This window comes from Chiloscyllium plagiosum, unplaced genomic scaffold (genome assembly GCF_037043375.1).
Source record: "Chiloscyllium plagiosum isolate Xiang-an unplaced genomic scaffold, Cpla_swu_hap1 HiC_scaffold_43, whole genome shotgun sequence".
In the NCBI taxonomy this organism is placed as follows: Eukaryota; Metazoa; Chordata; class Chondrichthyes; order Orectolobiformes; family Hemiscylliidae; genus Chiloscyllium; species Chiloscyllium plagiosum.
This window is the reverse complement of record NW_028270181.1, coordinates 10,779,892-10,803,043: the sequence shown is the minus strand read 5'-3', so window position 1 is coordinate 10,803,043 and position 23,152 is coordinate 10,779,892. Positions and strand designations below refer to the sequence as shown.

Here is a 23,152-nt window from a genome sequence, read left to right as displayed (position 1 = left end):
TTCAAGTAGATATCAGGCGCTGTCCTTTATTTTGTCACAAGGCCTAATTATGACTAAAATTTTCATCACTTTGCATTTACCCACAGGCAACGTCATACTGAGCCCATGACATGACTTGAAATTCACAAATTTCCAAACATTAAACGTTTTAACTCTGAATGTACCGTCCTTAAAGCTGTAGTCGCATAATATTTATTTGCAAGTCAGGCCTTATAAAGGGGCAACTCCAGGTCAGCTAGAGTTGTCTAGGTCATGTTTCCTGAGCCAGATACCTTTGAGAGGGCAAAATCTCTTCCATTACTGCACAAGCCTGCCACCTGGTGTGCCAGTCAAGAAACAAAATCCACAGTCGTCAGGGAGATGTGTCTGGGTTGGGTCTTGGTAACACCACAGCTTTCGAATTTGACAACCGCTACTGATTCCAGAGCAAGTTCAGAATTGAGCAGACCAGGGGCGCAGCAATCCACATTAGAGGTCCGTGTTTTAAAATAAATCCGATGCAAGGCTTAGAGCTGAGGTGCAGCTGTGCTCTCAATAATTCTTTAAACAGATTAGAGGGGCTGAATGGCCTCCTTTTTTCCTGAGTTCTGAAAGTAATACTTTGAAAAATTGATTGCAATGCTGTCTCACATTTCACCATACGTTTGGTCAGTAGAGGTTTAATTTTTCGAAAGCATGTAGTACAGCATTTCATCAAACTGGAATTCGGTCATCCTGACTAACAGTGCTCCCCAGGAAGGGAAAAGAGGCTTCGTATGGCCAGCAGCGGGACTCCATTTTTGAAATATCAATGCATTCCTCATTGTAAGTCCTGCGTATTGACTCATAGAGTAATACAGCACAGAAACAGACCCTTCAGTCCAACTCGTCTATGCCGACTAGATATCCTAAATTAATGTGCCATTTCCAGCATTTGGCCCATATCCCTCTAAACCCTTCCTGTTCATATACCCATCCAGATGCCTTTTAAATGTTGTCATTGTACCAGCCTCCACCACTTACTCTGGGAGCTCATTCCATACATGCACCACTCTCTGTGTGAAAAAGTTGTCCCTTAGGTCCCTTTTATCGCTTTTCCCTGTCACCCTAAACCTATGCCCTCTAGTTTTGGACTCCCCTACCACAGGAAAAAGCCTTTGGCTATTCGCCTTATCCGCGCCTTTCATGATTTTATAAATCTGTATAACATCACCCCTCAGCCTCTGACGCTCCAGGGAAAACAGTCCCAACCTATTCAGCCTCTCCCTATAGGTCAAACTCTCCAACCCCAGCAATATCCTTGTAAATTTTTCTGCACCCTTTCAGGTTTCAACATCTTTCCTATCTGGAGGGAGATGAGAGTTGAACACAGTATTCAAAAAGTGACCTAGCTGATGACCAGCTCCAATCAATTTCTAAACTGCAATCTCCTTTGCTTTTCAGCCTTTGTCTTTAGCCAATGAAAACAACTACTCAGAAACATGGCTCCTGCCTTTATCCACCAACAGCCTGTGTTTTAAGTCTTGCAAATGCTTGGTGAAGGTCTCCCTGTGCAGAGAGTAGCCCATCAGTAGACAATTCAAACATTGACCCTGCGTCCCCATCAGAATGTTTTCCGTTTGTAGAATATTCACTTAGGAATAAGTTAGGAACATTAAGGACAAGTGCAGGTCATTCAGCTCCTCAGACAGAGAGCTAATTAAAGACCATTGAATATAGGAGATGAGATGTCATGTTGTAATTGTATAGGACGTGAGTGAGACCACTTCTGGAGTACCGTGTACAGTTCTTGTCATCCTGCTGTAGGAATTTAATTGGAGAGGGTGCAGAAAAGATTTACAAGAATGTTACCAGGACTGGAGGATTTGAGTTATAAGAAGAAGCTGGATAGGCTGGGGCTTTTTTCACTGGAGCGTAGGGTGACCTTATAGAGGTTTGCAAAATCATGAGGGGCATAGATAAGATGAATAGCAAATGTTTTTTCTCTAGGGTAGGGGAGTTCGAAACTAGAGGGTATCATTTTAAGGTGAGAGGAGAAAGATTTAAAAGAGACCCGAGTGGCACCATTTTCACATAGAGAATGGTTCGTATGTAGAATGAACTACCAGAGGAAGTGGTAGATGCAGGTACAGTTACAACATCTAAAAGGCATTTGGACAGGTACATGAATAGGAAAAGTTTAGAGGAATATAGGCCAAACCCAGGCAAGTGGAACTAGTTTAGTTTGGGAATCTTGGTCCATGTGGACAAATTAGACCAAAGGGTCTGTTTCTGTGCTGTGTGAATCTATCTAATTAAATAGTAGAAAAAAATGGCCTCCTTGTATTCCTGTGTCCATAATATTGTTCTGTGCCCTGCCAGTAAACTAATAATTATGGATTTGCAACTCAATTATACTTCCCCAGGTTTCCTCCATAACATTCGTTATCTCTACCCAGGCCCACAAAACATCTAGCAATCCAGGGCTTGAAAACTCCAGTTGGTCCTTACCATAATAGCATTTCAAGGAAGGAGGGGACTTCAGATTTTTGTTACCATTTGTGTGGAAAAAGTATTTCCCCAAATTTTCTGTACATCACATATCCCCAAATAATCTGGGGGAAACAATTATCCCCCTGTACTGTAAGTTAAACCCAAGGAAATGTTTTGGTGGTGAAATATGCTGAAGATTTGATATTTATTAGCAACATCCATCATCTACAAGGCACAAATGAGGAGTGTGATGGAATACTCCCCAATTGCCTGGATGTTGCAGCAACAGTCGAGACAAAGGGCAAAGCAGCCTGCTTGATTGGCACCACATTCACAAGTATTCACTCCCTCCACCACTGGTGTGTACCATCAAAAGATGCACAGCAGTAACTCACCAAGTAAGACCTTGCAGGGATGCCTAAGAACAAATGGAATCGGGGAACAGGAGATTGCTGGATGTTAGTTCATTGGCTGAAAATGGAGAAAATGTACAGGTAATAAGTAATTAATGTGTTGGAATTTGTGATGTGAATGGGAGTAAAACACTGACTAGAAAGGAATATGCCAGGACTCTTGTCCAACCAACCTCTAAACGTTGATGTCTATCACTAAGGCTCCTTCAACAACATCTTCCAAACCCACATCTTAAACCACATAGAAGGGCAAGTGCAGCAAATGTATAGCAGTGCTACCATCCTAATGTTCCCCTCCAAGCCACACACCATCCTAGCTGAGAACTATATAAACTTTTCTTACACTATTGCTGTGCTGAAGTCCTTGAGCTAATGCCCCAACAGCACTGTGGGTTTCCCTCGAATGGACCAGTGGTTCAAGAACAAAAGTCACTGTCACCCTCTGAAGAGCAAAACACAAATGCCTAGCAATTCCCTCAACCCATTCATGACCAAAACAGTGCACTCAATAACTCTTTCAAAGCAATGGTGCAATAACGGTCACTTTCTGAACTTTGTTTCATTCGAGTCAGGTGGCTGTAACTCATGTATATAATTGAATTGAGCCACTGTAACCTTTTGTACAAGTGGATGATGAGTGAGGTCGTCTCATGTTATATAGTGCAAAAGAAGTCCCCTGATTCAAGCAGCTTTTAAATGAGATTCTCAATATTGTTCCAGCTGTCAAGAATGAATTTGTTTATTTTATTTCTCCCTACTGTGAATCGTTCAGCTATCAAATCCCATCTCACTGCTCAAGAATCTAGGTTTGGAGTCAGTCAGTACATTACTGTTTGACTCCCTCTGTCATTTTGACAGAAACATTAACCTTTCCATTAAAAATAGTAAGAAAAATAACTTTGTACAAATGCATTTAATGTTTGTACATTGATGTCCCAGAGAGGAATTCAGAGGTAAGGTTGAATCCACTGTAGTAAGTGTCTAAACTCCAAATGTGAGATAAACCACTTTCTGCAGGCAGTGTAAACATCTAGCTTCTTGGATGTGCCCCGCATAAAGGTGTGTCACACTTGTGTCAGCTGCGAAGTTGTCACGCGTGCAGCACTTCACCTATCATAGATAAAGCAGCAACAAACTCACTAAGAAATCTAGCAATGGACAAGTGTTAGAAACCCAGTGTTATAAATTGTTCACTTCCAATAGTAAATTATTAAATCTCAAAGGATAGAAAGACCCAGCAGCTCTGGGTAAACAGAGAGTTAAAGTTTTGGGTGTGAGCTCTTCCCAGTTGTTTTTTGACAAAACATTTTAGTAGAATTCAATGTATGCAGCAAAGTCACCCATTGCCTTACCAGGTCATAAAGCTGTTCCCTATTGGAGAGAGACGACTGACGGTGGTTTAACCTGATCATCACTGTGCCTCAGGTGAGGGGAGAGATTGAGAACGAGAGTCATTCATGGTAACCTCAGGAAATAAACCCATGCTGTTGACATCGCTCAGCATTGCAAACTGAGCCAACTGAGTTCTCGAACTCTCTAGTTTACCTTAATGTACAGAAAAACCATTGGCCACTGCTGAATCACACAAATCCACGCTACAGATAGATAATCATCAGAAGTTGGAAGCCACTTGGCTCACTCTGTCTGTGCTAGCTCCCTAAATGAGTGAGTTGTTGTGATTTAGAGTCACAGAGATGTGTGGCACAGAACCAGACCCTTCTGTCCAACTTGTCCATGCCAACCAGATATCCTAAATTATTCTAATCCTATTTGCCAGCACTTGGCACATATTCGTCTAAATATTCATATTCATATTTCCATCCAGATGTATTTTAAACATTGTAATTGTACGAGCTTCCACCACTTCCTCTTGCAGTTCATTCCATTCATCACCAGTGAAAAAGTTGCCCCTTAGGTCTCTTGTAAATCTTTCTCCTCTCACCTTAAACCTATGCCCTCTAGTTCTGGACTCCCCCATCCCAGGGAAATGTCCTTGCCCTGCATGATTTTATAAACCTCTATAAACATGATGGAGGAAGCAAATACAATAGCAACTTTGGAAAGAGAATTGGTTAAATACTTGAAGGGGAGATATTTGCAAGGCTATGGGAAAGAAAGGGAGGAGAATGGGCTAACTGGATGGCTCTTTCTGAGAGAGAGTGCAAACACAATGGGCTAAATGGCCTACTTCTCTATTTTCATCTATATTCGTCCCACTCCCCTGTGATAGACCTGCAAATCTTTTGCCTTTGAGTATGCATCCAGGATTCTTTGGAAAGTTCATATTGATTCTACGTTCACGGCTCTTTTATGACAGTATGTCAGAAATATTGGTGCTTTGTTTGAAATGCCTATGAATGGTTAAGTAGAAAGATTGTCAAATCTGCTATTATTGTTTGAAGCTCCCTATTTTAAATCAAGTATGTAAAAAATCTTGGCAAGATACGCATACATTCATCAGGGCATGACTGCCATAAAAGGGACCGCCTGTACCATCTAAAATTGTGTCCGAAATGAAGGTCGAACATTTTTTCCAAATGTGCTGTTTGAAGATGACCTTGTAGATTGTCCAACTAGCAAAACCCAATAAACAGGAATATAATCAAACAGAACATTTCACCTGAAGTAAAATAAAGAAACTGTAGAGGCTGGAGTCTGTGGCAAAAACAGAAAGTGCTGGAGAAACTCGGTAGGTCTGGCAGCATCTGTGGAGAGAGAAACAAAAACAAAAACAGAAATTGCTGGAAAAGCTAAGCAGATCTGGCAGCAACTCTCCCAAGCCCTGGCCTCTACCTCCACACAACAGGCCTTGTTATCACATAGTCTGCTATTGCACACAATTAGTCACTAACAATCCCCATTTGTAGCTATTCAGCCTCCTAGCCAGATTGTTATCCACTCCTTCATCTATCTAACTGTTCTTGTCTCTCTTTCTCCATCCCCAACTACCATTTACCCCTTATCCCTTCCCATATTTTATCTTCTGCATTTAAACCAGCATTTTCCTACCTATCATCAATTCTGAGGAAGAGTCACCGGATCCAAAACGTTCTCTGTGATTTCTCTCTACTGATGCTGCCAGATCTGCTGAGCTTTTCCAGCAACTTCTGATTTTGTTTCTAATTTACACAGCTTCTGCAGTTCTTTTGATTTTTATTGAGAGAGAAACAGAGTAATTGTTTTAGGTCCAATGACCCTTACTCAGAACCGGAGCCGAAACGTTTTTCTCTGCTTTCTCTCTCCACAGAGGCCAGCAGACCTGCTAAGTCCCTCTAGCAATTTCTGTTTTTGTTTCAGAACATTTTACTTATTCCCTATGTATTTGGAGCATTCGTTGCTTTTATCTTAAATCCCCAGTGAGCACAGCAGTTTCTTTTTAATTTGCAGCTGAAACATGACGATTTGGTACGGATTATGCAATTAATGCATTTCCTTAAAGTGCACAACATGTTCCTTTAACTGAAGAAAGCAGGGAAAAAACAAGTATTTGTAAAAAAAAAATTCTCAAAATAACCCGAGCGGAATAAAAAAAAAGCATTTAATCAGCAGCATTTATTGCCATGGAAACCAAACTCAATCTAAGCACTCTTGTGTTTATATGTGGGACTTACAGGAATTGGGGATGGTACACAGCTGGGAGTCCAAGAGATTCTGATTTATAATAAAATAAAAGCAAATAGAATTGGTCTGTTCGAAACAGAAGGCAAACACAATTCCGCAGCAAAAGGCAATAGAATTTTTTCATTTTACAGATGTGTAGCAATCTTGCACACAAGGAGCAAATAAATCTGATAAACTGCGTCAGTAACAGAAAGATAATGCTCCATTTTATAACCTGGAATATGAATTGTAATATTACTGTTGTGGTTGCATTTACTAATGCCTTGAGTGTTTCTGTTCCTGCCACCAGCTTTGTGATGAACCAAGGCAGAACCTGCCCTCCACATCTGAGGTTTTGCAAAATAATATTTACATCATTCTTCCAAACACATGCAGAATCACTGAAAGATAGAACAGAAAAGGGGTCCTTTTGGCACATTGTGATTGTACTGCCTCTTGGAACGAGCCATCCAATTAGCCAGTGAGGTGGCTCAGTGGTTAGCACTGCTGCCTCATAGCACCAGGAACCCAGGTTCGATACCACCATCGGGTGACTGTATGGAATTTACGCATTCTGCATGGGTTTCCTCTGGGTCCTTTGATTTTCCTCCCATAATCCAAAGATTGTGCTAAATTGTCCATAGTATCCAGGGATATGCAGGCTAGGTGGGTTAGCCACAGAAAGTGCAGAGTTACAGGGATGGGGTGGGTGTGGGTGGGATACTCTTCAGAGAGTCAGGGTGGAATCGTTGGGCTGAATGGTTTGCTTCCACACAGTAGGGATTCTATGATTCTAGCCCATTTTCTTACTCTCCCATGGCCTTACAAATCTTTTCCTTTCAAACAATTCTGTTTCCAACTTTGCTATTTTATGTGTTTCCTCCATCAAATCACAACAACTCATTGTGCAAAACAAGTTCTCTCTCTGTTGGTATTGGCTCTTTTTGCCCATTAGCTTAATATATCAGCTGATTAGCAAATATTCTGCAACTGAAAACAGTTTCTCCTTGTTCATTCTATTAAAACTGTTTATAATTTTGATCAGCTCTGTCAAATCTTCTATGGACCATCTATGCCCAGCGGAAACCAACTCCAACTTCTCTGGCCTCTCCGCTCATTAGATGTTTTGTGTCCAGTCTATGTCCTGTGCCCTCCAATGTACCAAAGTGAGAAGGGAAAGAAAGGAGATTTTTCTAGAGTTGGAAATCTATTGCCCATCAGTCGGCAAACTCCTCTCAATTTAAAAAAAGGTTTCATTTATAGGCATCGCTGGCTTGGCCAGCATTTATTGTCCATCCCTAATTGCTGCAGGGCAATTAAGAGTCAACCACATTGCTGTGAGTCTGATGTCATGTGTAGGCCAGACCAGGTAAGGATGGTGGGTTTCCCTCCCTAAAAGTCCTGGCAGTGGTATGTGGGCGAATCGGATTAGCAGTGGATGAGAGGGGAGCCGTGGGTCCATGGTCCCAGTTACTGAGGTAAATTTGGGACAGTAACGGGAGAAACCACGCTGGGCCTCTTGGAGAGCCTCTGTGAAACTGGCATTTAAGGGCAGCATGGTAGCTCAGTGGTTAGCACTGCGGTCTCACAGCGCCAGCGACCCGAGTTTGATTCCAGCCTCGGGTGACTGTCTGTATGGAGTTTGCAAGTTCGCCCCGTGTTTGTATGGGTTTCCTCCCACTGCCCAAAGATACGCTATGCTAAATTGCCCATAGTCTCCAGGGAGTGGATTAGCCATGGCATAATGTGGGGTTACAGGGATAGGGTGAGGGGCTAGGGTTGGGTTGGATGCTCTTTGGTGTGGATGCAATTAAACTGAATGGCCTCTTTCCACACTATAAGGATTCAATAATTAGCCAATTTCTGGTGAAACTCAGTTGTCTGTGTCTATAGCAGGATTATGATAAAAGACTAGCAGTTAATGTAACAGGGAATTCCAAAGTAATCTACAGGTCTCTCAACAGTAAAAGGAGGTAAAAGGCAAATAAGGGATAATTAGGGACCAAAGATAGCACTGTGGGTGTTCCTACATCCCAACAGTTTGAGAGAGAAGGCCTGTGACTAAAAGGGTTCAAAAGTGCTAAGCAAGGATTATTGGATGGAGAGTTGGTATTTGGAGCTGACCAGACACTGGGACTAGATTAGAATATTGAAGGAAGTGAGTGTTGAAATTGCAGAGGGACTGGCCATAATCTTTCAATCTTTCCTGGATGTGGGGATGGTGCCAGGGGACTGGAGATTTGCAAAGAGAAATAATTGTGTTGTGACATAAACCTTTTTTTCACACAGCAAGTAGTTAGCGTCTTGATTGGCCTGAAGGAGTGCTGGAGGCTGGTTCAACTGAGGGATTCAAGAGGTCGCTGGATGGTAATACAAACAGAAAGAAGGTGCAGGCTTGTGGAGAAGGGGTGAGAGAATGGCACTTAGTCATGATGCTCATTCAAAGAGGCCAGTGCAGACACAATAGGACGAATGGCCTCTTTCTGCTCTGTATTAATTCTGAGATTCGCATCCTGCACTGAAAGAGCACCATGAGAAGAAACATTAGCCAATCACACAGAGCAGATTTCTATCCATCCTTGTGAGATATGTGCAGGTTATTCCATTAGCATCGAAGCACTGATCATTTGCTCTGTGTGTATGAAAGAGAGAGATAGAAAGTGCCTTTCCTTCCATTTCTGGGTTGTACATTTTCAGGCCTGTGAGCTCAATTGATTGTGCGCCAACTTCAAAGGCTGGCTCAATGTCATCATAACAATGCATTATGGTATCAAAGGTAAGGTTTCAATGGAAGGTCAATGGAGAGATTATTTCACCCTCTGCACAAACTGACTGTATCCCGGCAGCAGTTTGATTCCCCACTGAAAGTGTGTCCCATCTACTTTCAGATAGGGAAGGAAGTTACCTGTTATTAGATTAGATTAGATTAGATTACATTATAGTGTGGAAACAGGCCCTTCGGCCCAACAAGTCCACACCGACCCGCCGAAGCGAAACCTACCCATACCCCTACATTTACCCCTTACCTAACACTACAGGCAATTTAGCATGGCCAATTCACCTGACCTGCACATCTTTGTGACTGTGGGAGGAAACCGGAGCACCCAGAGGAAACCCACGCAGACACGGGGAGAATGTGCAAACTCCACACAGTCAGTCGCCGGAGGCGGAAATTGAACCCGGGTCTCTGGCGCTGTGAGGCAGCAGTGCTAACCACTGTGCCACCGTGCCACCCAGTTATGTTTCCTCCTTTTCCATTGCTAATAAATCTTGTTTGTTTGAGCTATAAAGGTGAGTTTCATTTATTTCAAATGACCAACAGATTCACGTTATTCTTCAATTTTGTGGTTGGGTTTATGTAGAGACCAGTGACACATAGACCAGATTCACAAAAGGAACTTATGAAGCAATCCCCAGGTCTGACCTTGGAGGTGACCTCTTTACCTATCCTCAGGAAAGTCCTCATTGAAAATTCAAAATTGGGGTGTTATAAATACAAGATGGTTGCTTGTAACTTCTGCAAGAAAACCAGGAGAAACTTCTTCATGCAGGGAATGTCTACAGCACGAGAGTAGCTACCACTTTGAGCAGTTGAGCCACATTGTGCTTGAGGAGGAGCTGGATAAATGCATGAGGAAGGAAGAGACGCCACGGTAGACAGGGTGAGATTGAAGAAAGCTGGGAGGATCTCGTGAATCACAGGACCACATGATTAAATGGCTTGCTTCTGTGTTGCAAATACCATGTCAGAAAGATTCAGCAGATTGTTTTTGTGCGATCAGTAACCCAAATGATGATAGCAAGATTGAGGGGATCAGATAAATGAAGTGCAGCAGGGAAAAGTGTATCAAACCGATGAAGGATTTGTCCTTCCTGCAAATCTTACCCTGACCATTACCCTTTGAAAGGACCAACAAGCAACCAATTCACCCTTTGAGACCTCTCAACTATCTTTTTGCCCCTCTTTATTACTCCCTTCTTACTTATTAGACAGATAAATGAAAATCCAATCTTGCAACCCACACTCTGAGCACTCACATCCAAAGTCCTCAAGGGAATATAGTGTTCCACAGAGTATTAAATCATTCCTACACTGATGACTTGTGGTGAGAGCTTGCAATTCCTCTTATCCAATATTCTGAATTCATTATGATTGAAAAGTTCAGCATTTTAAGTATTCAGCGGTTAATGTTTGAGATAATGAGACTCTATTGTTCTAAATTTTAAGCATGGTAGTTATCAATATATGGCCAATTTAAAGTAATTGAAAAATAAAATTGCAATGAAAGCAACAAATGATGCCTCTCTACTGTGTACTTTTTCTGTGATTTGTTTTGTCATCAAAGATATTTGATATCTTGAGTTCTTGGAATTAATGTGCTCCATGTTTGTCTGACTTGCTTACTGTTGTTGGATTTGTCATTGCTTCTGTTAGAATGTGTTTTATCATGAGCTTGCAAGAAAAACATATTGTACAGAATTCTAAATATGGTATTTTGAGATCATTAGTTCCTCCCTCCATAAAGATTAAAATGAAATATTTGGTGTATTTCCCGCCCCACACCCCAGCACCACCACCACCAATACTGTTTTCATACATTACAACTGTATTTAATAACTCTTGTTATTTTATAAGAATTGATTTTTTTGGCTATATGGCAGATATTAAAGACTTGGTTTAGAGAGAGTGCCAGCACTTTGGCTCCTAATGCAGTAACACTGACGGGAACTAAGACCGAGATTGGGCAAGCTACCGCAGAACCATTTCACCAATTGTGATTTTCAAAATTGTGCGTATGTTGGGGGTTAGTCACTGCACATATGGCCCAGTTTCTAGGGTTCTCAGCTAAAGGAGTTCTGTCATTGCAGAAAGTAGCAGCATTAGCAACAACTTTTGGATTCAGGAATGGTGGCCTACATGGAACATAGAACGTTACAGTGCAGTACAGGCCCTTCAGCCCTCAATATTGTGCCGACCTGTAAAATTAATCTGATGCCCCTCTAACCGATCATACATTATTATCCATAACTATGTCTAATTCCATTTATATGCCCTTTACATTAGCGAGTGTACTACTGTTGCAGGCAGGCTGTTCCACGTCCCTACTACTCTCTGAGTAAAGAAACTACCCCCGATATCTGTCCTAAATCTATCACCCTTCAATTTAAAGCTCTGTCCCCTCATGTTAGCCTTTGCCTTCTGAGAAAAAAGGCTCACTTCAACCCTATCTAACCCTCTGATTATCTTATATGTCTTGATTAAGTCACCTCTCAACCTTCTCTCCAACAAAATCAGCCTCAGTTCCCTCGGCCTTTCCTTGTATGACCTTCCTTCCATACCAGGCAACATCCTAGTAAGTCTCCTCTGAACCCTTTCCAAAGCTTCCACATCCTTCCTATAATGCGGTGACCAGAACTGTATGCAATACTTGAGGTGCAGCCTTACCAATGTCTTGTATAGCTGAAGCATGACCTCATGGCTCCAAGACTCAAACCCCCTACCAATAAATGCCAACACACCATATGCCTTTTTAACAACCCTATCAACCTGGGTGGCAATTTTCGGGGATTTATGCACCTGGACACCGAGATCTCTCTGTTCATCTACACTGCCAAGAGTTTTACCATTCGCCCGGTACACTGCATTCTTGTTATTTCTTCTGAAGTGAACTACCTCACACTTTTCTGCATTAAACTCCATTTGCCACTCCTGAGCCCAGCTCTGCATCTTATGTTTGTCCCTCTGTAACTCACAACATCCTTTGGCACTATCCACAACTCTGCCTATCTTAGTGTCATCCACAAATTTAATAACCCATCCTTCTACACCCACATCCAGATTATTTGTAAAAATGACAAACAGCAGTGGTCCCAAAACAGATCCTTGCGGCATACCACTGGTAACTGAGCTCCAGGATGAACATTTCCCAACAACCACCACTCTCTGTCTTCTTTCAGCCAGCCAATTTTTGATCCGAACTGCTAAGTCACCTTCAATCCCGAAACTCCATATTTTGTGCAATTGCCTACCGTGTGGAACCTTATCAGACGCCTTACTGAAGTCCATATACACCACATCATCACTTTACCTTCATCCACCTGTTTTATCACCTTCTCAAATAACCCAGTAAGGTTAGTTAGGTACAGCCTACCCATCACAAAACCATGTTGACTATCCCTAATCAAATTATTCCTTTCCAGATGATTGTAAATCCTATCTCTTATAACCTTTTCCAGCATCTTACCCACAACCGAAGTAAGGTTCACTGGCCTATAATTGCCAGGGTTGTCCAGACTCCCCATCTTAAACAAGGGAACAACATTTGCTATCCTCCAATCTTCTGGCACTACTCCTACCGACAATGATGACATAAAAATCAAAGCCAAAGAACCTGCAATCTCCTCCCTAGCTTCCCAGAGAATGCAAGGATAAATCCCAACTGGCCCAGAGATCTTATCTATTTTCAGATTTTCCAAGATTGCTAAAACCTCCTCTTTGTCAACCTCAATCCCATTTAATCTTGGAGCCTGTATCTCTATATTCTCGCTAACATTGCCCTTTCCCAATGTGAATACTGACAAAATGTATTCATTAAGCAGTTCCCCTATGTTCTCAGATTCCACACACAACTTCCCACTACTGTCTTTGATCTTACTGCTTAATCTTACTCTTGTCATTCTTTTATTCCTGATGTATCTATAGAAGGTCTTACAGTTTTCCTTGATCCAGTCCACCAACAATTTCTCATGTTCCCCTCCTGGCTCCTCTTAGCCCTTCCTTTAGATCTTTTCTGGCTAACTTATAACTCTCAAGCCCCCTAACTGAGCCTTCATGCCTCATCCTCACATAAGCCTTCTTCTTTCTCTTGACAAGAGCTTCAACTTCGTTAGTAAACCATGGCTCCCTCTCTCGACAACTACTTCCTTGCTTGATAGGTATGTACTTATCAAGGACCTACAGTAGCTGTCCCTTGAATAAGCTCCACATTTCAAGTGTGTCCATCCCCTACAGTTTCCTTCCACATCCTATGCGTTTTAGTCCAGAACTAGAGGGCATAGGTTTAGGGTGAGAGGGGAAAAATATAAAATAGACCTAAGGGGCAACTTTTTCACATAGGGAGTGGTATGTGAATGGAATGAGCTGCCAGAGGATGTGGTGAAGGCTGGTACAATTGCAACATTTAAGAGGCATTTGGATGGGTATATGATTAGGAAGGGTTTGGAGGGATATGGGGCGGGTGCTAGCAGGTGGGACTAGATTGGGTTGGGATATCTGGTCAGCACAGACAGGTTGGACTGAAGGGTCTGTTTCCATGCTGTACATCTCTATGACTGTATAAATCTACTTGCCTTCTGGAGATAAAGTCAGAAGTCACACGACACCAAGTTATAGTCTGACAGGTTTATTTGAAATCCCACAAGTTTTCAACAAAGGAGCAACACTCTGAAAGCTTCTGTGATTTCAAATGAACCTGCTGGACGATAACCTGGTCTCGTGTGACTTCTGAGTTTGTCCACCCCAGTCCAACACTGGTACATCCACCTTGTGGGGATAAGACTTGAGTTTCTCTTTCTTCTTGGCTCTGTTTCTTGTATTTTTTGTACCTAAAATGGTTGTTTTGGTTTTGTTTCTAGGATGGTCGTTTCTGTTAATTCTGATTCTTCTTTGTATGACTGGTTAATGGTGACTTTTTACACTTTTCACTGTCCTCTTGTATCTCTGTACTTGGATACGCATGGGAATAAAACCTGATTCTATGTCGAATTAGTTAATTTGTAAGGTGTGTAACAACAGCAAGTATTGTCAAGAGGTCAGCGATGATAGAAAACAAATCAGGAGCTGGGGATGACAGATGTGCAGGCATCTGATCACCTTGGGATTGCTTCATATTCCTGGAGTTGGGGAACCCCAGTTTGAGGTCTGTCAATCACAAGGGTATTCCAGGAGATCAAGAGGCTCTCCAATTCAATACTTAAACAGCAAAGAATTGAGAACCCTCATCATACCTGTTTCTGTTATGACTTCTGGTAAGTAGTGGTCCATGCTAGGATAAGGAGATGACAATCAGATAGAAAATAAACATCTTCGTGCTTCGAACCTGATTGGTTATTCAGAGGGACCATGGCTAATCAATTGCCCTATCTCTACCTTTTTCTGCTATCCCTCAAATCCATTTGTATTGAAAAAAAAGTCGATCAATCCATGACTTCAGTAATTCTTCTGTTTTATTTTATATCCAGAAGTTCTATTTTGACTTTATTATATTGTACTCAGAAATTGAATTCCAACATTTGTAATTCCTTTAATGAAGATATTTCTCTTGATCACAGTTGATTTATTTAACCTGAGAGCGCTCCTCCTAGTTCTAGTATCTCTGGCCATAAGTGAGGTATCATTCCATCAACTAACTCTTTCATATCTCATAGAACGACTGAAACGCTACAGCACAGAAAGAGGCCATTCAGTCCACTGTGCTTGTACCAGCTGAATAAACGAGGCACCCACTAAGATCCCATTTTCCATCACCTGGTTTATAGATCCAGGTTCCTTTTTAAATGAGCTGAAGGTTTTCATCTTGATCTCCAAACTGAGCAGTGAATTCCAGAAATTCTTTGGATGAAAAAGTATTTCCTCATGTACCCTCCATTTCTACCACCGATCACTTTAAATCTGTGCATCATGACGTGCAAGTGATCTGTCTGCTAGGGGAAACAGATCTTCCTTATCCACTCTGTCCAAACCCCCCATTAGAGTCATACAACACGGAAACAGACCCTTCGGTCCAACCAGTCTATGCCGACCATGTTCCTAAACTAAACTAGTCCCACCTGTCTGTACTAGGTCCATATTGTCCAATCCTTTCCTACTTGTGAATTTAAACATTGTAACCGTACCTGTATCCGCCACTTCCGCTGGCAGTTCATTACATGAACCATTCTCAGTGTAAAATGGGTGTCCCTCATGTCCTTTTTAAACCTTTCTCCTCTCACCTTATGCCTCTAGTTTTGAACTTCCCTACCCGAGGGAAAAGATCCTTATCATTCACCTTCTCTATGTCCGTCATGATTTTATTTTTGATCAAATCACCCTTCAGCCTTCTCTTTCTAAGGAAAATAACCATAGCCCATGCAGCCTTTCCTGAAGACTGAAATTTTGAAGTCCAGATTCTTTTAAATCTCCACTGTACATTATGTGGGGCATTTATATAACCTTCCTATAATTTAGTGACCAAAACTGTACACACAATTCCAGTTGTGCCCTAACCTGAATCTTACAAAGTTCTAGCATTACTCTCGCTATCGTTACATTCAATACTTCACCCACTGAAGGAAAGCATCCCACATGCCTCCCTTACTTCCTACCAACCTGCTATGCCCCTTCAGGGACCTGTGTGTGTGCACTCCATGTTTTTTAACTCATTCTCCCCCTCTCAATGTCCTTCTGTTTATTGTGCATTCCTTTTTTGTATGCTCTCCCCAGCCCCACAACGTCTGCAGATTGCATTTCATTTGCTACTTTTCTGTCCATTCAACTAAACCACTGGTTAATATCACCCTGCAGTCGTCAGTTTCAGCGACAATTCCAACCTCTCATTTATTCAAACGCTCTGCATAAAACAACCCCCTCCTCCAAGGTATTAGTTGATGCACATTTGTTTAAGCTAACTAGATGCTTCCATGGTTAAGGAGATCAGAGCAGGGTACCTGAGTAATCTAACCAAGACCCTATGCAACTGCAGTAAGATGACTTTACCATTGTACTTTACCATTCCCTATGTCATAAACGCTAACATACCATTTGCTTTTCTGATTGCTTGTTATGCAGTTTCTATTATTTATTTACAAGTACACCTAGGTACCTTTGCTTACTGACACTTTCCAGTCTCTCATCACTTAAAAAATGTCCTGTTGTTTTCTTAAAATGAGGATAGCCTTGTACTTCTCCATATTATATTACATCTGCCACATTCTGTAACTTGCCTATTTGCTTCCCAGCTTCCTTGCATTCAAAATCACCTTCGCATAGAAAGCTCCATTTATCAATGCTTTGAAATTCCATCGGGTTAAATACCTGTGAACATTTTGGCCGAAGCTCTGATCTTTGTAAACTGCCTGCTGTGTTCTCAATGGAAAAGGAGCGATGGTCCAAACTGCAGAAAGGTGTGAGCTGTGCACCCCAATGTTTCATGTAAGAGATGGCTAGAAATTAGCAGAGCTTCTCCAGCAGGCCATGTCTGCAGTGGAACACTGAATAGTCAACTGTAGTGATGAACAGCAGATTAATAGTTTACAGGAGTCTTATAATTGCAAGATTGTTGTTTCTCTAACAGTTCTGCAGACCAGATTCTCAGTGGGTTTGTTCAGGTTTACAGTTACCAGGTATCAGTTGTTTTTTGAAGACCAAGAGTCCTGAGTACACTTTTGTTCACACTGTGACTGTTTATTGTCTCTGCAATACCTTGATGTTCATGAAAATTTTGCTTTCTTCTCCCCATTCCTTATCTCTTGCCCTTTTGATCCTCCCCACACAACCCCCCCACACCCGTTTTTCTCCTTCCCTTTATCCCCTCCTGTCTCTCTTGTTTTACAGTCAATGCATTCATCAGATTCTAGAGAGTGTTAGTCACATTCACCAACATGACATAGTGCACAGAGATCTCAAGGTCAGTATCTCCTCATAAAGACGTAGGAATGCAATCGTTTGGTTTGGAAAACAACGTAACCTTACTGCATGTTATCTGTTGCCCTGCATTGTTAAAGAATCCTTGGCTTGAAATTTCCTGCATGGGTTGTGTTACGGTCGCACAGGCACAATAAGTTATACCTCATGACAGACAGCTGACTGTATGCAGCATGCTGGCTCACCCAGTGTACATGCTTAATATCTCTTTCTTGTACCAGGATCAATAGTAATGGCCAAGTAGCTCTCCTGCCAGTCTCGGCTTGTATTTCACACTCCAGAAGACATGCAGCAATTAGCAACATAAATCAGGAGAGCTGTCCCATTGCCTTCCCTCCTTCGGTGGACAGACTGTCATGTTTTATACCTCATAATAGCCCCTTCATTACTTAACAGTCTTGTAAGCTGCACCAGGACAGGACTGAGCTTCCTAGCTTTGTATTCCTTGATGGACTGTCTCATAAGTACTGGAAGCTTATTTTATGTGCATGTACTCTGTGTGTCTTTTAAATTGATTAATCCAAAATTCTATTCATTTGGCGTTGTCACCCCATTGGCATACAACTGTAGTGCATTTGTATTGCTGTACTGAACATGTGCTTTTTACCCAAAACATGTGCTGCATTGATCAAAAAGGTGTACAACATTTGCTGGATTTACTTACTAGTTGGCAAAAAAGAAACAGACATTATTCTCCGTCACAGAGAATAAAATGAATTCTGAGATGCTTTCAGGGGCAGATGTGACTTATAATGAGTCAATGATAAGCTAATTAAAAGCATACATGATTATTTCTATAGTCAAACATTATTACTAAAAAGCAATGCATAACATTAAAACTTTTCATTTTGCACTTAGCAGGATAGATGCAAGAGTACTAAATTTCAAAGGGATCAGCAATTTTTGCTGCACGAAAAAGCGGGTGCTGATTGGTTGTCAAATTATGTCCCCTGTTGAAATTTGCATTTTCTTGCATTTGTCCTGATGAGTCCAAAGGGCTTTGTGTGTTTTTAATTGAGAAATAATTCTGTACACAAAAGTGACTATCAAATATTATTGCAATTAACCAGTTGTGGCACTTCCCATCGTGTTTGTGCTGATTGAGGTTATCTTCCTGCAGAAGAGATGTTACACTGCAATTGAGGTAGACTCATGGCATGCTTTGAAGAAGATTTCAAGGCCATTATTCTTCCCTGAAGAAACCACAAACCAAATTAACTAGCCCTGAATTTTGCTGTGGTTCACCTTTCTCTTTTAATAAAAATGTCTTTCACAAAAAGTGCTGTCACTTTAGCTTACATAACAACGGTCACTGTGTGTCCAAGGTAATTCCGAGTGACGTGACAAGTTGTTACTTAAATTCATGGCTATTTTCAAATCAGCTTTATATAAAAATGAGCAATGCACTCATGAGTGTGAGGCGTTTCAGCAATGAACCATAACAGGGTATAATTATCAGGCATAGCATAACAAGCTGTTTATTGCAGAGAGAACAGAAATGGGTGTAAGTTCATATTTTTGCACATTTAAAGCAAGGAAAAGTAACATTTCTGGAAGCGTCCCTTTAATGTTAAGTTGCAGAAAACACTTCAAAGTACCTCAGGATTATTATTTGAGTTTTTAATTGCACATTGTTCAACAACAAAATGACATTTACAAGAAATAGGTGAGCTCATACTCCAGTTTATTTGCTTGTACAAATGTATTACTGCTGTGCCCCCTAGCGTGCATGTGTTGGCTTTGCAGTTGTCAGAGCCTTTGTTATTCATTGCATCAACCATTTGAGGACTTCAGCTTCACAGAATGTTGCAGAGTGAGGGTGGGGTTTACAAAATTGTCCCATTTTGTGTGAGATAGCTCTGTTTGCCGCTGTTCTGGATCAGCTCAGAGAGAGTTAGAATTCCCAGAATCCACAGATAGCAGCTGAGGGTGGGAAATAGTTGGGTGGTGTTGATTCTAACAGCTGCAAAAGAGGCATTTGGAATTCGAAGGGTTAACTGAATCTTGTAACCATGGGTGAGGTCATCAGCTGCTGTAGTGGTCAGTGTGACCTCCAGTTTTGTTTCATAGGTTTGGAAGTTTGGCAACCCAAAGCTGAGCGATTTCTTCTTGCCCCTTCTGCCTGGGGGTTTTGGGAGAGGAAGGTGCTGCTGGGAATTGGGCATTGTGGGTTCACAGTCATGCCACAGCTTGAGGTATTGCCCAGATCCCAAGGCGTTCAGGTTTGGTGGGGGCAACCACACCAGGCACCAGCTGGTCAAGGCATATGATCGCCAGAGCAAGCTCAATTGACCACAATCTTTGCATTTTGGTGCTGGCGAGGCCAGGACTGGGCTGTATCCAGCCGAACAATAAATTTGGAAATTGGTGCATGTGTCACAAATGGGCAAAAGAAAATGATCATTCTGACTAATTCAATGATTAGAAAATTAAATGCCCACGGATCGAAGAATAAAGGGGCACACTTTGAACCAATGCACTGGATAACTTTTACAAAGTTCAGGTATAAAGTTTGAGCCATTTTAAGATGTGATGCATTAGTGTTGACTGTCAATACATATTTATCAAGCGTTATAGCTCCTGCTTTGTATTTTGACTTGTCATTAATTACTTCTCTTATTAATTCCATAATTTTCCTACAACGGCTTTGGTTCACCACCTCCAAAGCCAGAGAACCTGCTACTTGCCAGTAAATGTAAAAATGCAGCGGTGAAGTTGGCCGATTTCGGACTGGCAATCGAAGTCCAGGGAGACCAGCAGGCATGGTTCGGTAAGACCCTGAACATTTGTGGATTTGTTGGAGTGACGTGTGGCTGTCACTTGTAGAATGAGCTTTTGCTGAGGATTACAATACAGTTGTAATACTCTATCTATCATTTTATAGGTTAGCTCTAGTCAACATGCACCTGAAGAATATAGACCAAGTGTAGTCTTCAGGTGAGATGGGGTTAGAGGAAGGGTTAATAATTGGGCCAAGATTTGTGGATACTTTTCAGTCCCCAAACGTAAATTCTGACATTCTTATGATATAAATGATGCTTCAACTTTGTTTTTATTTTATAGTTAAATGTCAAAGGACTGGGCGAAAACTTTGGAGCTGGTTGGTGCCAAGAGGTTTCTCAGCAGTAGAGGCTAAGTTGCTTTGATGCAGCACCACCAGTGAATGGAGAGCCCAGTGACACTGTGTAGAGTTTACATAGGCTGTTATTTTATACAGACACAGAAGGGTATAGTAGAAAAAGTTGACATGGGAAAGATGGTTATCAGGAAGTAAGATTTCTGACAGGACATGCATACAGACAGCAGAAATTGTAGCACAATATATAAACGTGGTGCAGATTCAATGGGATAAATGCCCTCCTTCTGTGCTATGCTATTTGTAGGTACATGTAAAAATTGAAATGATAGCCATTATTTACTTACCATACAGTGAGCATTTTGGCTCCAGGATGCAACAAATTGTGCTGATGTTCTAGCAATTATTATATATCTTTAACGAATATGCACTAATTTAATAGGGTGCGTGTATGGATTTAGAGTCATAGAGATGTACGGCATGGAAACAGACCCTTCGGTCCAACTCAACCATGCCGACCAGATATCCTGAACTAATCTAGTCCAATTTACCACCACTTGGCCCAGATCCCTCTAAACCCTTCTTATACATATACCTATCCTTTGTATCCTGCAAAGAAATAAGGTCACAAAGATTAAAAGACCAAGCCTAAATTTGCTTAGTCCTGGACACTTTACAGAAATTGGAGTGTCATTGAATAGTGACTTCCAAAACAAACTTCCAGTGAAATACTGGGTTTGTGTCCTTTTGGACTGAGAATCATTGTCATTCTGTGATCTAACCCAAGTTCCAGGGATAGTCAATGCTGCCAATACACTGCAACCCACTGATACTGGCAAAGAGAGGTGACAGTTTGCTTGGGGCCTGCTGTCAGTCTTGCAACAAAATATTTAACATTTTCTGAAGTTGTCGAGCCCACTGTGCTTTATAACAGTATTTGCATGCACCGTAAAGGACTGGCATCTCATTGGTGACCCAACAACCAACAGATTCCTGACTCTATCCTCCCTGAAAGACGATACACAGCACACGATCTGCACACAGGAAGTGGACCATGCCCACATTCTCCTCCTGGGATGGGTGACTATTTTGGATCATTGCAAGCATTTGGGTCCTGCAGTCTTGTAAAGTGACTCCTGGATTTTGGCCCAGCAGCAGTTAAGAAGCTCATTTGGAAAGAAACATGGAGGTAGTGGTGCTCCTGCACATTTCCTACCCCTACCACTTGCCTCTGCACCCACCACGAACACCCTTCAAGGATTGGAGGCCAGAGGATGAACGTGCTGGTAAAGAGTGGCTGAAAATTGCCACATTATGGCTGCATCATGTGGGTAGACTAGCCCAGTAAGGGGTGGGGGCAGGGTGGCGGTGAGGTGATGTACAAACAAGTGTTGGTCTGACTTGTGGGACAGATGCTCCTCATTCAGATAGGGTCAGCCTCCATTTCAAATTGTCAAGTCCCCCTGGCTTACCAGGAACAAACTCCACAGGAAAACCTTGAGTTGACATTGCCATTTCCTGAAGTAGAAGCATTTTTAATGGACACTTGTAATCATATGTCCATTTTAAAAAAAGGAACAGGTAAAGGCCATTTGGCCCCTTGAACCTGCTGTGCCATTCGTTAGGATCATCGCTGATCCAATGTTCCTCAAATCTACCTTTCAGCATTTTCCTCATAACTCTTGATCCCCGACTGATCAAGAATCTATCTACTTCAGCCTTAAATATACACAAGAACTCTGCATCCACAGCTTTCTGTGGCAAGGAGTTCCTAAGACACTCAATGCTCAGAGAGAAGAAAATCCTCCTCATCTCAGTCTTATATTGGCATCCCTTTATTCTGAGACCATACCCTCTGGCTGTAGATTCTCTCATGAGGGGAAGCATCTTCTCAGCATTTATCCTGTCAAGCCCCTTTAGAATCCTATAAGTTTCAATGTGATCACATCTCTTTCACCTAAACTCCAGTGAGTAGGATCTCAACCTGTTTGGCCTTTGCTCATCTTGTATGAGAATTAATGATGGGATTATATTTCCATATTATTTGTCCCAGAGTGAAGAAGCTTATGCTGTTTGTAATTGAATTAAACACCATTATTGAAATTGGAAGTATTAATGCTAATTAAATCTTTAATTAAATTCTTTGATGGGGCAATTCCCCTGTGACTCAATGAGAAGCTGAGCACTGTGGTTGAGTATGGTTCACACTTTGGTCCATGCCTTACACAAAATTAGTAATTTCATCCATGGCGGGTGTTGAAAGTGTTACAATTTTACAATATTACACTTTGCAACTAGGCCTGCTTGCTAGTTGGAGAGAAAGAGAGCTCACCCAAGGATGGCATGCGTGCGTTCTTTGCCCTCAACTTGCTTTGAATTCATGGGGTTTTTTTTGGCCTCTCCAAGGTGGTTAAGCTGTAGGGAGTTAGAGATCCACTGTCATGAGCTGTAACACTGAAGGCAGCTCAGTAATCTGGCTCAGGCTTGAAGGACTGGCCAAAGTTGTTTTGGCCACGCATCATGCCATTGTTTCTTGACTGTGTTGATGGACTGGAATTTTATCCAAAGTGTTATTAATGCTGTGAGCTCCTTTCCCCATTCATATTCATTAAGATTATCCAGGACAGGTTTAAGCTGCAATATTTGAATGCCCTATCCATCGCACAGTGCAATCCCATATTGTACAAGATAATGGTGAGTGCAATCCCATGTTGTGCCAGATAATGGAGAGTACAATGCCTTGTTATGCCAACCCATGGCACAGTGTAATCTCATCAGCTCATTCTCAACACACTGTCTCCAGCAGTTGTTGCTTTTATATCGCTACTGAGCAAATGTAAAGGAGTCAGCAGTAATGCTCCCATAGACTGTACAGAATGGGAATGCCTTCCATTAGTTTTAACAGGTGGAAGACTGCAGGAAGCATGTCAT

General features: G+C 41.7%; 1 protein-coding gene across 3 annotated transcripts in view; it reads left to right on the top strand.

The window, feature by feature from the left end:
- camk2g2 (calcium/calmodulin-dependent protein kinase (CaM kinase) II gamma 2) overlaps positions 1–23,152 on the top strand; it is a 353,326-nt gene that overhangs the window by 228,333 nt on the left and 101,841 nt on the right. For all 3 annotated transcript variants that reach the window (XM_087982388.1, XM_043679072.2, XM_043679073.2), the window contains exons 6-7: positions 17,056–17,128; positions 19,813–19,915. In XM_087982388.1, the coding sequence (XP_087838514.1) occupies positions 17,056–17,128; positions 19,813–19,915 (176 nt within the window). The remainder of the gene's footprint in view (positions 1–17,055; positions 17,129–19,812; positions 19,916–23,152) is intronic.